General features: G+C 39.0%; 2 protein-coding genes across 3 annotated transcripts in view; one reads left to right on the top strand and one right to left on the bottom strand.

Moving 5' to 3' along the window:
- Marcal1 (SWI/SNF-related matrix-associated actin-dependent regulator of chromatin subfamily A-like protein 1) overlaps positions 1-17,527 on the top strand; it is a 198,029-nt gene that overhangs the window by 74,974 nt on the left and 105,528 nt on the right. The window lies entirely within an intron of this gene.
- LOC137634258 (uncharacterized protein DDB_G0283697-like) overlaps positions 1-17,527 on the bottom strand; it is a 70,559-nt gene that overhangs the window by 4,186 nt on the left and 48,846 nt on the right. For both annotated transcript variants that reach the window (XR_011042496.1, XM_068366541.1), the window contains exons 2-3: positions 12,752-12,980; positions 7,435-7,851 (exon numbers count right to left, since the gene is read on the bottom strand). Coding sequence is in view for 1 of the 2 variants with exons in the window: in XM_068366541.1 (XP_068222642.1) it covers positions 7,435-7,851; positions 12,752-12,840 (506 nt within the window). In the remaining variant the exon portion in view is untranslated. The remainder of the gene's footprint in view (positions 1-7,434; positions 7,852-12,751; positions 12,981-17,527) is intronic.

The following is a 17,527-nucleotide window of genomic DNA, read 5'->3' as shown; positions in this document are numbered from 1 at the left end:
GAGTTCAATATCTTCCCATTGTTTTCAATTATTTGCTACATTGTCTTGAACATTGAATCCTTCTCATTACAATTAAGGGCATCTAGAAAAAATATCAGGAAACAAAAGTACATGCATTCGGTGGCACAAAAACTTGAGTACACAGAGAAGTTTGCATCTAGTATATTAGTGGTTAGAGTATTCAAGGAGGAAGTATATTGTTATGTGAAAAACTAACAGTCAAGTTTAACATATTGAGGGAGAAACAGTTTTTAGTACTAGAAATTCAACTTCTAGCATATTTGCTAAAGATATAACTATACTGAGAGAGAGAGAGAGAGAGAGAGAGAGAGAGAGAGAGAGAGAGAGAGAGAGAGAGAGAGATATATATGGCCATCCTGGGAACATTTCCATTAAGATTAGTTAATAATTCTAATTAGTGAACATTAAAAGAAGTAATTATTGATCGTACAGTATTTATACATTTTATAAAAAGATTTTTCAATATTAAACTTAGCCGGTGATCATATAGCTGTCAGCTCTGCTGCCCGACAGAAAAACCTAAGGACAAAATACGCCAGCGATCGCTATACAGGTGGGGGTGTACATCAACAGCGCCATCTGTCGAGCAGGTACTCAGGTACTCCATGTCAACACAGAACCAATTTTCTCTCTGTCGTGCCACTGGCAAGACCTACTAAATACGCTGTTACTAACTGGATTTGTTTTCACAACTATTTGGTGAAGTACACTATTCCAGTTTTGAGCTTTCGCTATGCAGGGGTTTTATCTTCATTTCAAAACTTGAACTCGTTTTGGATAGATTTAATTATGGTGACAAAGAGAGTATGGACTCTCTTTCACTTTTAAATGGCCGACCCTTCCCTTAGACGGAAGTGTGTTTAGGTTTTTAGTAATTTTGCTTAACACGTTATAGATCTATATATTTTATATCTCTCCGCCTTTATTAGGCCTCTTCGATTAACTTTCCATTTTTTATAAACATAAAAATAAATTTTTATGTTTTGTTTATATGCGACCTTTCCTGATAGTAGGCGGTCCTAACTTGGAACCGAAGTTAATCAACGTTGAGCCCGTTATATCGCATTTAACCTTTAAAGAATTTAAAACTTTTTAAATTTAATGTTTTATGAAAGAATTTCTTTGATAGTCTCGTACTGTTTTCAAAGATGAACTAACGTTTAGTTTTTTAGTCTACGCAGTTGTTGACGTTCAGGACGTTCAACATGCGCTCTATCGTTACGATAGAGAGAGAGTGTATCACGGTTTCACTTTGCAGTAAGAGTAAACCGATTCTGGCGTTTCGTTCATTCTTTCTTAGCTTAAATGGTTTAAATTCTAAATTAAAGGAACTTTTTATTTGGAAAACCTTTCAGTTTTTTCCTTTAGCAAATAACATGTTTTGACGATATATAATTGGGCTCTTCTCTCAGGTGCGAAATCAAGAGAGAAAGAGAGAGAGAGATAGAGACGGAGGGAGAGGAGAAAAAACGTTTCGTTCAAGCGGGTAACGTTGTTCTCGTTTTACTCTCCTCCCTAGTCGCTGTACGGGGAAGAAGGTAAAACGTTTCTAGGGTTTTATTCTTGTTCCCAGGCTATGTGCGGTGAGAGATTGTAAACGTAGTTATTTGAACTAGTGTTTAGTCTCTTTCCCAGCCACTGAATTCTTTATCTTTATATATGTTTTCTGTTGCATTATACGACTGTTTTCGCAATTACTACCTTTTAATGAAGGGTAGGATTGCGTGTTTCAGGTAGAAATCAGTAAAAGTTTCGATTTCAGTGAAATAAGTGCAAAACAGAAAATCGAAGTGATAAAGTGATATGCGCAAAGTGTTACAGTGTTGCGTCCGAGGGTTCGTCTGTTCGTGCCTGTCGTTCACCTAGTCCGGGACCTCTTGCAAGCTCCCAAGCCCAGGGGAGAAGTAATGTCGAACGACTTATGGGTTCGTCAGGCCTTGATCAACGAATAGACGTTTTTCCCTCCGTGGTTTCGGGCGTATCTACCCAAGATCGCCCCACCCACACAAAGACGAGAGAGCCCATTTACTTCTCGTCTGCGGAAGAGGTTTCTCGTAAGAAACCTTGGACCAAGGTCTCGCAGCTTATTAAGTGCAAGTCGGTCCCTTCCGCGCAAGTCAGTTCGGACTCGCTGCAGTCTTCCGATGACTGCACACCTCCTAAGAGAGGTAAAGCGGTACCGCAACAGGCAGTAACACCGTCTGTTGCCGCACCTGCTGCTGTAGACCCTAAGTGGTCTTTGCTACAGTCTATGCAGACACAGTTAGCATCTTTTTTGCAGGAGTATCGTGCGGAGAAGGTTGACGCTGCACCCGTTAGCCTACAACCTACCACGGTTGTGCGCCCAGCAGACGCTGTGGCTGCCTGCTCCCACACTCCAGCTGTGAGAGCTCCTCCACCCATGCGCACTCGACCCTGCCAGACGCATGCTGACGTTCACAGACGCACGGAACCCTCCGTTGACGTGCGTGTGCTACCACAACAACAGGAGGGTGGAGTTAAGCTGCCGTGTTTTGACACGGTGCGTCAGCCTCCGCAACCCACTGTGGTTACCGCCACTTGCCCGCAGCAGTCTAGTCAGTCAGGAGTTGAGGCTTCCCCACACAGCTTTGGTTGTTGCCAGCTCACAGACTGTCAAGCAGTTACATGACGTTGCCTTCTGGTCTGCTACTAATGCACCAGTGCTGTATGTCCTCACGCACCTGTTGTGGTTGACAGTTCAGTTTTTTGACAGTTCACAGACTGTCAAGCAGTTACATAACGTTGCCTTCTGGTCTGCTGCTAATGCACCAGTGCTGTATGTCCTCACGCACCTGTTGTGGTTGACAGTTCAGTTTTTGACAGTTCACAGACTGTCAAGCAGTTACATAACGTTGCCTTCTGGTCTGCTGCTATTGCACCAGTGAGACCCTCACTGAGATAACCTAGCTTTTCTCGGACAAGGTTCCTGTAGATGAGAAAGTGCTGTTCTCCCTCCTACTGATATTCCTTTGAGGACTCTGTCATTTGGAGAGGAGCCTTAAGCTGCTTAGCCTCCTATGGACTTTAATTAAATCATGATGATTTTTTAAGGATCTTCGTCCGGATCTTGTAACTGCTGCTCCTCGTTCGCCTCACGTCAGAACTTACACTAGGCCTAGCTACTTCGAAGCCGTTGTTGTTAAGCTAGTGCTCTCTCGCTCTCCTAGAGAGCGTTACGTTGGCTAGGCGACTGGTTTTTGCACCAGGAGGAGTTTTAGGGATACAGCCTTTTGATTTCCCTTCTTTTTAACTGGCTTATAGAGCGAGAGTCTGATAGGACACGAGAGAAGTTCTCGGCTTGGGAGTTCATGCCTCTGCCCAGGTAGACTTCTCAATTCTGGTAGACGCGCCCAGGCGCCTAGCCAGGAGACGCTCCAGTTGTTTACAGGTCAACTTCTCAACTTTTGTCGAGCCTTTGAAGTTTTGCTGTACTATTATGTCACACATAACAAGGCTTCCAGGGATGGTAAATGGTTCCGCTTCAGTCGCTAACCCCGTCTGTTGCCACACCTGCTCCCGTAGACCCTAAATGGGCTTTGCTGCAAGACATGCAGTCCAAGCTTGTGTCCTTGATAGAGGACTTAATACGGAGAAGAACCTTCTGGCCAACAACCTTCCTACCGGTTGGTTGTGCGCCCTGTTGACGCTGAGGTATCCTACTCGCGTCTGCCAGTTCAGGTGGTTCCTCCACCGATGCGACCCAGTGTGGGTTGCCAGTCGCACGTTGACGTTAAGCGACGCTCGGAGGTGGTTGTTGACGTTCAGTGTGTCACTAGGAAGACGTTCAACAACCAGCAGAGGTGACTTGTTGTGACGCAGTGCGTCAACCTCAGCAACCCGGTAGGGTGTTGACTGCACAACCCAGACAGTCTAGACAGTTTCGGGTTGACGCTGTACTTCCTCGCGTCCCCATGGTTGTTGACAGTTCACAGACTGTGCTGCAGTACCATGATATTGCGTCCGGCTCCGTCACGCATCCACCAGTGCGACCGGATTCAGCGAGTCAGACGTTGCCCACTCCGTTGCCGTTTCCTCATCAGTTTCGGATGAGGAACCCTCTGATGAGGACGTTGCTGAACAAGACGATCAACCCCCAGCCCTGCTATCCATCCAGAAGATGCTGAAGAAGGAACGCTGCCCAGTCAGGCTGTGGATGAGTCTGGTAGGGACACTGTCATCCGTGGATCAATTTGTGTCACTAGGAAGACTACACCTCCGTCCTCTTCTATACCATCTAGCTTTTCACTGGAAAAAGGACAAGACGCTAGAAGCGGTCTCGATCCCGGTTTCCGGAAAGATAAAGTCTGGTCTGACTTGGTGAAAGGACTGTATCAACCTTAGAGAGGGTCTTCCCCTGACTGTTCAGACTCCCAACCACGTTCTCTTCTCGGACGCATCGGACGTAGGCTGGGGTGCGACATTAGACGGTAGGGAATGCTCGGGATTATGGAACTCGAGTCAAAGGACAATGCATTTCTACTGCAAGAAGCTACTGGCAGTACGTCTGACCTGGAAAAGCTTCAGGTCTCTCCTTCAAGGCAAAGTGGTGGAGGTGAACTCGGACAACACCACGGCTTTGGCGTACATCTCCAAGGAAGGAGGGCCCTACTCTCTGACATGGTACGAGATCGCAAGGGACCTCCTCACCTGGTCAAAAGGTCTAGATATTTCACTAGTAACGAGGTTCATCCAAGGCAACTTGAATGTCATGGCAGATTGTCTCAGTCGGAAGGAACAAATAATTCCAACAGAATGGACCCTCCACAAGGATGTATGCAAGAGACTTTGGGCCACCTGGGGCCAGCCAACCATAGATCTCTTCGCAACCTCGATGACCAAGAGGCTCCCAATATTTTGCTCACCAATCCCGGACCCAGCAGCAGTTCATATAGATGCCTTTCTACTAGATTGGTCACATCTAGATCTATATGCATTCCCTCCGTTCAAGATTGTCAACAAGGGACTGCAGAAGTTCGCCTCTCACGAAGGGACAAGGTTGACGCTAGTTGCTTCCCTCTGGCCCGCGAGAAAATGGCTCACCGAGGTACTTCGATGGCTAGTAGACGTTCCCAGAACACTTCCCCTAAGGGTGGACCTTCTACGTCAGCCACGCGTAAAGAAGGTACACCAAGGCCTCCACGCTCTTCGTCTGACTGCCTTCAGACTATCGAAAGACTCTCGAGAGCTAGAGGCTTTTCGAAGGAGGCAACCAGAGCGATTGCTAGAGCAAGGAGAACATCCACCCTTAGAGTCTACCAATCGAAGTGGGAAATCTTCCGAAACTGGTGCAAGTCAGTATCCGTATCCTCGACCAGTACCTCTGTAACTCAAATAGCTGACTTTCTCTTATATCTGAGAAAAGAACGATCTCTTTCAGCTCCCACTATCAAGGGTTACAGAAGCATGTTGACATCAGTCTTCCGTCACAGAGGCTTAGATCTTTCCAACAATAAAGATCTACAGGACCTCCTTAAGTCTTTTGAGACCACGAAGGAGCGTCGTTTGGTTACCCCTGGTTGGAATTTAGACGTGGTACTAAGATTCCTTATGTCAGACAGGTTTGAACCGCTACAATCAGCCTCCCTGAAAGATCTCACCTTAAAGACTCTTTTCCTGATATGCTTAGCCACAGCTAAAAGAGTCAGTGAGATTCATGCCTTCAGCAAGAACATCGGATTCTCATCCGAAACGGCTACATGTTCTACAACTTGGTTTTCTAGCCAAACACGAGCTGCCTTCTCGGCCTTGACCAATATCGTTCGATATTCCAAACTTATCGTATGGTTGGAAATGAACTAGAAAGAGTCTTATGTCCTGTAAGAGCTCTTAAGTTCGATTTTAAAACCTTTACGAGGCCCGTCTGAAGCTTTATGGTGTTCAGTTAAGAATCCATCTTTGCCTATGTCAAAGAAGGCTTTATCCTATTTTATCAGACTGTTAATACGAGAAGCTCATTCCCATCTGAATGAGGAAGACCAAGCTTTGCTGAAGGTAAGGACACACGAAGTTAGAACTGTCGCAACTTCCGTGGCCTTTAAACAAAATAGATCTCTGCAAAGTATATTCGACGCAACCTATTGGAAAAGCAAATCAGTGTTCGCGTCTTTTTATCTTAAGAATGTCCAGTCTCTTTACGAGAACTGCTACACTCTGGGACCATTCGTAGCAACGAGTGCAGTAGTGGGTGAGGGCTCAACCACTACAATTCCCTAATTCCATAACCTTTTTTTAATCTTTCTCTTGAAATGTTTTATTATTGTTTTTGGGTTGTCCGGAAGGCTAAGAAGCCTTTCGCATCCTACTTGATTTGGCGGGTGGTCAAAGTCTTTTCTTGAGAAGCGCCTAGATTAGAGGTTTTGATGAGGTCCTTTAGTATGGGTTGCAACCCTTCATACTTCAGCTCCTAGGAGTCGCTCAGCATCCTATGAGGATCGCGAGGCTCAGTAAGGAAGACGTACTTAAAAAGGCAGAGTAATTGTTCAAGTCGACTTCCTTACCAGGTACTTATTGATTTTATGTTTGTTATTTTGAATAACTGCTAAAATGAAATACAAAATACTTAGCTCATAATAATGTCAACATGTAATGCTGGTCTCTACCCACCCCCCTGGGTGTGAATCAGCTATATGATCACCGGCTAAGTTTAATATTGAAAAATTTTATTTTCATTAGTAAAATAAATTTTTGAATATACTTACCCGGTGATCATAAATTAAAGGACCCTCCCTTCCTCCCCAATAGAGACCCAGTGGGCAGAGGAGAAAATTGGTTCTGTGTTGACATGGAGTACTTGAGTACCTGCTCGACAGATGGCGCTGTTGATGTACACCCCCACCTGTATAGCGATCGCTGGCGTATTTTGTCCTTAGGTTTTTCTGTCGGGCAGCAGAGCTGACAGCTATATGATCACCGGGTAAGTATATTCAAAAATTTATTTTACTAATGAAAATGACATTTTTTGTAATACCATATTTGTTTTTTATTTTATGTAAAATTCCGTTTGCATATTTTTAATAGCAGTACAGAAGATCTATGGATAAAAAATTTGAATGCTAGTACATTAATAGCCTAATAATGGTGATTAAAGTAATATAGTGGTAGTGATGATACTGTTTGATTAGTTGTCTTTCATAATTTTAGTCAGGGCCTCAACTTAACTTTAAGAATTAGTCCAGTTTTTTAGTCAATTATTTTTCTCTAAAAGTGGTTTAAATTCTTTGAAATACTATATGTATAAAGCATAACTATTTTACTAATAGTAAATTTTTTCTGTTCTAGTGTTTTCATTGCTACTGGTTTTTTTTTTTTTTTTTTTTTTATACTAATCCTACCCTTTAGAAGCCCATTAAGTTGAAAGTAGATTTTACAGTATTACTGGTATCTTCAACTTACGTGAAAGCTGGAACTCTGAAAGCCCTTTCAGGTTGAACTGCAGGTTGTCGTGTTCTTATATTAAGAACTCTCTGGAAAGGAATGTAAGGCATCTTGTTATTTCCTGACCCATTAGTAAGGCTTTTACTCCGTGGTCTCCCTCCGTTTCTTAATGAGAGATTATTAAGCTGCTTAGTCATATCATTGGAGGGGTCACGATGCCTAGGTTTACGTCGATGGCGTTTGTCCTCATCGTTTTCATGATCTCCATCATAGTAGTATCCACTTTTGTCGTCATCATGAGTATTTCTGTATTCACTTATATTGTAGGAATGACTTCGTATGCTTCGTTTGCTTTCGCTTGATGGCCACTGCCGATTAGACCTATTTTTCCGTGGGGTATGCTCTGGTGACTCATGCCGAGAACTGTTTTTACTCCTGAAGCAATAGGGTTAGTTCAGTGGACATATTTGGTAATGTTTGTATTCATTTTGCAGCACAAATATTTCAACATTAAATCACAAGACAAAGAATTAATAATATTTTATTGGTGTGTTATTATAAAATTTATTATAATGATTTGGGGGGTAATCCTGACAATTGATCAACTTATTGTTTTTAATTCTATTCAAGTTGCATTCTAATTTGAAAAGCAAAATACTACAATACCAACGAGTCTTGTAAAATAAAAGATAATACTCTTAGAAATAACTGCATGTCTTGTATTATGTATTGGTTGTTATAGTCTGAAAGATCTGAAGTCAAATGATGATCAGAATTATGGAAAAGTTTATACAGCACAAAGAGCTAATTACATGACGTTGCGAGAAAGTAATATCCAAATCAGGAATAAGAATTTGACAGACCCCAAGTTTTTGTCCCTTCTGGGTTTACAACATAGATTTGTTTCTATGAAATCGTGTAAGGCAAATTTCAATGGAAGTTGGAACACTAAATGCATTATGCTAATTTATTATAGAACTGTACTGTACTGTACTGTAAAGCCATAATCTATAATGTAAAAACACTTGTAAGATATGGAAACAACTAGAACCATATAACATGGAGGACATAAATACAATATTCAGTTGAATGATACAAAATGGTAGAAAAAATACAGCTCCTTGCCTTTAGTCCTTGCACACTGAAAGGGGTGTTGCAAAGGGGTTGGGAGACATGCTTCATAGGAAAAGGGAGCTGGGAAGGCAGGAGAACTTACAGAACAATCTGTAGGTTATGGGGCAGCAAGTCTGAAGAACTTGCAAAAGTTGCTGTAGATAATGTGGTAGGCGAGTCAGGAAAACATGGAAAGTGCTGGAGATACTGGGGCAAGTAAGTCTGGAGAACCTAGATAAGGTCCTCAAGATAATGGGGAAGGTGAGTCTGGAGAACTTGCTGAAGGTGCTGGAGATATTGGGGCAAGTGATTCAGAAATGACTGATAGAGTTGGAGGAGGTAAAGAAACATGTTAGGTAGAGGGTACAGGATCTCTTGGAGGAATATCCAACTTCTTGAAATAGCTTTACAGCCTGGTCTGGAAATTTACACTTTTTTTGTTCAAGATCTGTGTGTAGCATACCAGCAAATCCATGACACCATTGTAGATCATATTTTACCTCCCAATGTTTGGGTCCTCAGCATCAAACTTTGCCACTCCTTGCTGGGTTAGTGTATATAACCTGCAGACATGTTCTGGACTGTAAATTTTTGGGGCTGTAGGGTTGGTAAGTCTTCTTCCTCCTCTTCAATTATCTGTTTCTCTAGTCGAATGAGGTCTTCAGCAGATAATTCTGTGCGATGAGAACACAGCTTTTTCCCCACACCATTCAAGTTAGTCTGTTTCACTCCAGCTCAACCATCAGCTATATTCCTCATAGCTGAAAAGATGCAGGACTTCCAAAAATTCTCCTGTCGAGTAATTGTTATTCTATGTTGCTTCCAATGCCTTAGTAAATATCCTGGAAGAGGCAATGTTCCCTTGGTTCACAGGAGGGAAATGAACAGTCATATTGGGTGGAAAGTAAACAATCTTGCTATTTTCATCAGTCATTCAAGGTTAGAGGGCAACCAGGAGTATTTTCCTTTGGAAGTACAGTACCGTTCCACTTTTGCTACCAAAAAATGGGTAAATTAATCTTCAAAAATTGTCACCCAAGCATTAGTGGATCTCCAGATAACCCTTACAAATGACTTTGAGTGCCCTTGGAGTCTCATCCAGATATACTAGCTAGGGTTTCAACTTGTACTCATTAACAGCGTTACTCCCAAGAAGCAAAGTCGGTGTCTTATTTCTCGATTTATGACATTGTGGTGACTTCTTGGCAATGTAGCTATGAATCATCCACTTTAGAATTCTGTTCAGTAATGGAGCCCCCGTCCTAAATTATCTCGGGCAACATATGAAACCTGCTTGCTGCTTTCTCATCGCTGGTAGCTTCACCTTGAATTTTATTGATATGATTATTTGCATTCACCTTACACTGCATGAACCAACACCTGCTAGCCACAAACCCTTCACCTTCATTCCCTTGCCCATTTTCTTTTTTCAATGTGTCAAAATGGAATATGCCAACCAAGGAAGTAACAATCTCTCCACATCTATAATGAGACCACTATGCTGCTTTGTAATCATTGTCTGTCTCATAGGAGCAGATCCCTTCATGGGATGGGTGATACGATCTATCTTTATCCTTGATAATCCCAGTGCCACTCGAATGCCTAAGTTTGAATATGTGGTCAATGTTTCTTGACGTTTCTGCCTTTTGTACATGTTGCAATCTCTAATTTCACTTCCATGGTGATGGGTTTCCTTTTCTTTGCTGCACTGCAATCATCACTTGCATTACTCTTAGGAGCATAATGAAGAGCAAAGCGTTATGGAGTAAAGTAACCAGACAAACATAGAGGAAACAAAAATCAAGAATGTGGTATGCACAAGCATAGAGTCAATAACAAGCCTGTATGGAACAGCAACAGCAACCGAGGGATGCTCACATGCCGTTTTATTTACTCAGGCACCAAGTTATTCTGATTTCTTCCGCCACCAAAGCGGGATATTGGTCTGCCGTGCTTGCACTAACTAGTCAAACCTTTCGTAATGACGATGCAAGTGATGGAGCTCAACACATATTTTCTTATAGCTTATGGGAATGCATTGTATCCATAAAATGTCATAAGACAAGGCCGTTGTAAGCCAAGGACCTACTGTAATAAGAGAATCAGCCACTGAAAACTGGATAGGAGAATAATATGGTTTTCAAAACATGCTTGAGGAAATGAATTAAAACATTTCAGGATAACTTTTTCAATATACTAATTTTTTGTGCAGGTGAAGAAAAGAAAGACAATGTTTCTCAAAGAGAATTTGCAAACGGGAACATACCTAGAATTTTAAAAGAGCCCCATATAATTAAGGAAACATTGTTAAGGAAAGTTTCCATTTTGGGAGGATCAGTGTCTTTAACCTACTTAGAATCATATTTTAAGTTTTGTTAATTTCACCTACTGTACTGTATATCCCTCATAATTTTCATCATCATCATCATCATTTCCTCCTACGCCTATTAACGCAGAGGGACTTGATTAGATTTTGCCAGTCATCTCTATCTTGTGCTTTAATTCCATACTTCTCCATTCATCATCTACTTCACGCTTCATTGTCCTCAGCCAGGTAGGCCTGGGTCTTCCAACTCTGCGAGTGCCTTGTGGAGCCCAGCTGAATGTTTGGTGAACTAATCCCTCTTGGGGAGTGCAAAGAGCATGCCCAAACCATCTCCATCTACCTCTCATCATGATCTCATCCACATTATTATTATTATTATTATTATTATTATTATTATTATTATTATTATTATTACTAGCCAAGCTACAACTCTAGTTGGAAAAGCAAGATGCTATAAGCCCAAGGGCTCCAATAGGGAAAAATAACCCACTGAGGAAAGGAAATAAGGAAATAAATAAATGATGAGAACAAATTAACAATAAATCATTCTAAAAACAGTAACAACGTAAAAACATATATGTCATATATATAAACTATTAACAAGGTCAAAAACAGATATGTCATATATAAACTATAATAAGACTCATGTCGGCCTGGTCAACATAAAAACATTTGCTCCAACTTTGAACTTTTGAAGTTCTACTGATTCAACTACCCAATTAGGAAGATCATTCCACAACTTGGTAACAGCTGGAATAAAACTTCTAGAATACTGTGTAGAATAGAGCCTCATGATGGAGAAGGCCTGGCTATTAGAATTAACTGCCTGCCTAGTATTACGAACAGGATAGAATTGTCCAGGGAGATCTGAATGTAAAGGATGGTCAGAGTTATGAAAAATCTTATGCAACATGCATAATGAACAAATTGAACGACGGTGCCAGAGATTAATATCTAGATCAGGAATAAGAAATTTAATAGACCGTAAGTTTCTGTCCAACAAATTAAGATGAGAATCAGCAGCTGAAGACCAGACAGGAGAACAATATTCAAAATAAGGAAGGATGAAAGAATTAAACTTCTTCAGAATAGATTAGACATATGAGAGTTATGGAAATTGGGTGGTAATCATTTGGACTTGAGCTACCACAAACACATTTATATAGTGGAGTAACATTACCAATTCTCCAATATGTGCTAAAAGCTCCTCTTCTTGCTAACTTGCGCAAAATGACAGATAACTTTGGAACTAAGAATTCTGCAGTCTTTTTAAAAACAAAGGAAGAATACTATTTGTGTCCACACCTCCATAAGCATCAAGGTCCATCAAAAGAGCTTTTATATCACATGATCGAAAAGCTAAATTTGATAGTTTAGCCTCAGGAAAACAGGAATGAGGAAGTTCAAGTTACTCTGCTTATTGTCAAACACATCAGCTAAAAGGGTTGCCTTTTCCTTTGGACAGTGAAAGACATAGCCACCTAGTTCAAGTAAAGGAAGAATTGTTGCTTCTACACCAAAGAGTGCAGATTTAAAAGTAGTCCACCACCAATGTTCCTGGGTTGTTCAAAAAAGGGTTTCTTTTATGGTTAAATTGTATTCCCGTTCAGTTGAAGCATAAACTCTGAGCAAAAGCTCTGAGTATAGTTAAGTATGTCCAAGTAGTGCTTGATTGTAGAGGTATAGTTATTGTAATTTAATGCGCTTTCTATTGAAAAAAAAATTTATAACCTTTTTGTCTATGACATATTGTATAGTACAAAATGTATAGTATAATACAAAATAGTCTTAGGGTTTTCAACTAAGGGGTCATATAGCTAGCTGCCTCTGGACCATATGTTTATTGTTATTTTTTTAAACACTAATCTTTAATAAAAAGAAAACTGCTTATCTTACCCACGATGTGATCTTGTCAGAACTCTTTGAAATGGTACATAATTTGCATCAGGTAGTTTCAAACGTCCTTTTTCATCTCTGTCACCCATGTTTTGGTCCTGATGTATCTAAAGTTGAATCTTGCAGATAACTACACTGTTGGTGGACGTCTGGGCTCCATTATTCCACATTATCAATGCACAATACATGTTTAAGTTTTCCATGGCTTCATTACATGTCTTTGATCTTTCTGCAAGGGGAAAAAATAACTTGAGTTAAGGTTAGGAAGAAAATTATTTTGATTTTTTTTTTTGGTTTCAATGATCTTAGAAGATATTTTTTTGAAAATTTATATATCTCTTGATATTGATGTAAAAATCATCCTTTGACCCAAGCAAAATTTAAAGAGGCAAACCAAAGCCTCAGTTGCATCACAAGTGAGTAGTTTAACCAATATTTTTGCTAGTATTGCTTAATTGCCTTAACTATGAGGATCAATTATGTACGTGCACACATTTGCAATTCGCTCACATATGGTCATTTGTTTAAGTATTCTTTGTGATTGACTACAGAAGGCAAGATTGGATAGTAATTACCATGTAACAGAAATTCCGAAAATTTGCCTATAAGAATTTCATGGATCAAGATTCATTTTAATTTTTACAAATATGCCATGAAAATAATTTCATGCAAAATTTTTCTCAAGAAATCATTGAATGTTAGTGGTGCACATTTTGATAAGATTTAACATCAGCTTGAAAATACCAAATACTAATTCTATAAACAGAAGGAATATGCTTATTTGAAGACCAGAAGCAAGTTAAGACAGTCAGACGAATGATTGATAGATTGGTATGTCAATGATGTTCAGTAATGCTCTTGGTCAAACAAGAAACAAAGTACAAAGTATCCAACGCTAGAATTTGAAAAAAAAAAAAATTAGATAGCAAGTTCGAGAAAAAATTCTTGCTTATTTATATCATGTTGAATAAAGCCAATTAAGCATGTTAAAAAGTTATCAGATAGACTTCTTACCCATGATAAAATTTCATTAAACTGCAAGAAACCTAATTTTCTTAAATTGATATGGGTTGAATTTAAAAAAAAAAAAAAAAAAAAGCCCTTTAGGTTACCAGCCAGATTGTGTCACCTTAAAACATGTTCGTAAGTAGTAAGCTCTTAGGACAATGAAGTTCGACAAAGTAAAGTCTGTCATTTTGATTAACATGAACAGACATATAAATGATGATATGGCTGTTATCAGATGAAAACATTTATCTACTATTAACCAACAATAAAGATATTTCTCTGTCACATTTTGTTGTTAGTCCCATGGACGTAATTTATGATGATAAAGAATTTTATGATAATCCAACCAATTCCCTAAGCTTTAAACTGCCTCAGAAAATTTATTCCAGAAGATATCCCAATTAGGTTAATGGTAGCCTGTGAGATTACCCTAAAAGAATTTCAACATTTTATTTGGCAAATTATCAAGCTAGTTATGAGGTTTTTCTTAAGATCTTAAACAGTCAAGGGGTTTATAGATTGCCTAGAAAAAGTAAAAAATAATTTCAACTCATTGGTTAGCTTTTATGGTGTTTCTGTTTTGACCAGTAGTGAAAGACAATTGTTTGAACTGCTGTACCAAAACAGAGAAAAATAGAATGGCTTTAGGTTGTGTGTATACCTTTTATAGTATTGATGGAAAAATATAAAGATTTAGTTTTGCTATTGGCTCGTGTCTTTTCCCTTTTTTCATTCTCTCTCTCTCCTCTCTCTCTCTCTCTCTCCTCTCTCTCTCTCTCTCTCTCTCTCTCTCTCTCTCTCCTCTCTCTCTCTCTCTCTCTCTCTCTCTCTCTCTCTCTCTCTCTCTCTCTCTCTCTCTCTCTCTCTCTCTCTCTCTCTCTGGAATATTTGAAAACCATCTGTTTCTCTCATTCCATTTGTCATGTTTGATGAATACAGGTCTGGAAAAATACTGTGCTAGGGCACTCGGTGCCTAGTTACCTGGCATCAAATGTCCTTTAGAAAAAGAAATAGACCAAACACTCCCATTCCTATATGAAGAAAGATAGCAGAATGTTTCGAACATAAGGCTCACTACAATAGGATGCATATGAATTAATATACTAATAATTTTTCTCTTCATGATAATGCAGTTAGGACACTTAGGAAGGGACAATGGTGCTTTATTTTTAAGATCTTCAAGGATGTGATCCTAATTATTTTTTTTATTAGGAATGGATTACACAAGAAATTGTTTCACAATGCTATGTTATCCATGTATTTTATAAATGATGCATTAAAGAAAGTTAGGAAATGCTTTTAAACGAATGAAGAAGAAAGTGTAAGGAATTCAGAAAAAAATGCCTTTTAAAATTTGTGTAAATAAAATTGATTGATGAGGACTGTATGAACCCATTTTGAGTTTCAGCAACACCATTAGGTGCAGTATGTTGAAGAATAAGATTGCATGTAGAGATGAAAAACAAACTGTAGTTATAAATGATAAACTGAGAATTTCAACCGTTCTTTTGTAAGAGAAAGCAACTGGAATTTTTGATAAACATCACCCTGAATAGAGAAAACCCAAAGGATCAAATAACTGAAACAATTTTTCATTACTGTAATGGGATAAAAATCTGAGAATGAACTATGGTCATGAAAGGGAATATTCAAAAGCAGTCAAAAATAAAAGTTGCTTGAGAACAAAGGATTTAGCACCTTATTGTGTTTTTATGTTGATGAGCATAGTTTACTTGATAATCTTAATCATGACCCAGGAGAAAACCATTACGGTATTACACTATGTAAATATTTTTTTTTTTTAATCAAGGAATTATGAAAACCTACTTCTTCTTCTCCCAATATACTGTTCATCTCTTCCCATGACATGACCATACCACCTCAGTCTACTCTTTTGGATCTTATCTGATAGTTCTCTAACTCCTGTGGTACCCCTAATTTCCTCATTCCGTATCTTATTTCTTGTCACCCCCACACATCCATCTCAATATTCTTATCTCTGCCACATCCAGCTTCATCTCTTCTGTCCTCTTTATACGCTCCGCTCCATACATCATTGCTGGTCTCACAACTGTCCTGTGCACTTTACCTTTCAAATTAACCCCTATTTTCCTGTCGCATAGTACTCCATGCACTTTTTTTCAATTCTTTCATCCTGCTTGTATTCTTTGGTTTATTTCTGCCCCAGATCACCATCCTCTGCAACTGAATTATGAAAGACCTGCATGGACAGTATATAGAAAAAAATAGATTTCGGAGTGTTGGCCAAGGTTTTGTACGAAATGCTTCTCAATTTCACCTGTTGAGCATGTCAGGCTATCTTTGTATAAAGATACATCTCAGTGGTTCTCATACAGGTACCAGGGCCTCCACAGACTAGACATGTAAGAAAGTATTTTATTTATTTGTTCACAGTTAATGTTTAATTATTATTATTATTATTATTATTATTATTATTATTATTATTATTCAAAATTTCAACTATTTCTAAAAAGAATTAACCCCAAGCAGACACTCCCCAGATTATGAACTCCCCAGTAGTAATTTTTTCTTACATGACTGAGAAACATTAACTTAAACAAATATGGTACCTAAAGATGATGTTCTTGGGTTTCTTTCTACACTTTACATAAGTATGTAAATGACTGGCTCATGATAATTTCCTTTAGAGTTCTTGTGGTGAAACTAGGACATGATTTAACAGGGTATATTACAGTACATATTTTGTTGGGTAAATACCACTTTGAACGTCTTGTATTCAATACCAGTTATATTGCTCTGCGTTTTTCATCAACATTGCCTTTTATTCAGAGTTAATGTTGGAATATAATGCTTTATAGGGTTAAATATGCTTTGGTTTAAAACAGTATTAGATATATCCAGACCATCCTTCACATTTTGGGTAATTCACTCCTCATAGTGCTTATTAGACATATTCTATGTCCAGATATTTATGCTCCCCTTGAGAGCCATTGGACATATTTCACATCTAATTACTACCAGTTTTTTCTCATTTATGAAAATTGTGAAATTATAACAATGAGAAGAAAATTCATTTGCTATTCGATGAAACATTTTAAATTCTTAGTTTTACGAGTTTTATTTCTGGGACGAGTTAAGTAAAATGTCCCTGAAAAAAGGTCCTGGTGGTTTGTGTTATATATTCTAGTGAGGGTCTGCCATTCAGAGGATTAATACTGCATTTTTTCATCAGTGAAAAATCACCTTTAGTAGCCTTGAATTTCTCGTTTAACTTTACTGCTTCCAGTAACCCTGATGCAGTAGTTCACTACCTGCTCTTATGCTTTGTCTATTATTATTATTATTATTACTATCCAAGCTACAACCCTAGTGGGAAAAGCAAGATGCTATAAGCCCAGGGGCTCCAACAGGGAAAAATAGCCCAGTGAGGAAAGGAAATAAGGAAATAAATAAATGAAGAGAACAAATTAACAATAAATCATTCTAAAATAAGTAACAACGTCAAAACAGACATGTCATATATAAACTATTAACAACGTGAAAAACAAATATGTCATAAATAAACTATAAAAAGACTCATGTCCGCCTGGTCAACAAAAAAGCATTTGCTCCAACTTTGAACTTTTGAAGTTCTACTGATTCAACTACCCGAATAGGAAGATCATTCCACAACTTGGTAACAGCTGGAATAAAACTTCTAGAGTACTGCGTAGTATTGAGCCTTATGATGGAGAAGGCCTGGCTATTAGAATTAACTGCCTGCCTAGTATTACGAACAGGATAGAA

The sequence above is a fragment of the Palaemon carinicauda genome, chromosome 44, assembly GCF_036898095.1.
Source record: "Palaemon carinicauda isolate YSFRI2023 chromosome 44, ASM3689809v2, whole genome shotgun sequence".
NCBI classification, from domain to species: domain Eukaryota; kingdom Metazoa; phylum Arthropoda; class Malacostraca; order Decapoda; family Palaemonidae; genus Palaemon; species Palaemon carinicauda.
Note: the sequence above shows the minus strand (reverse complement) of the source record. Positions and strands in the feature narration are given on the sequence as shown.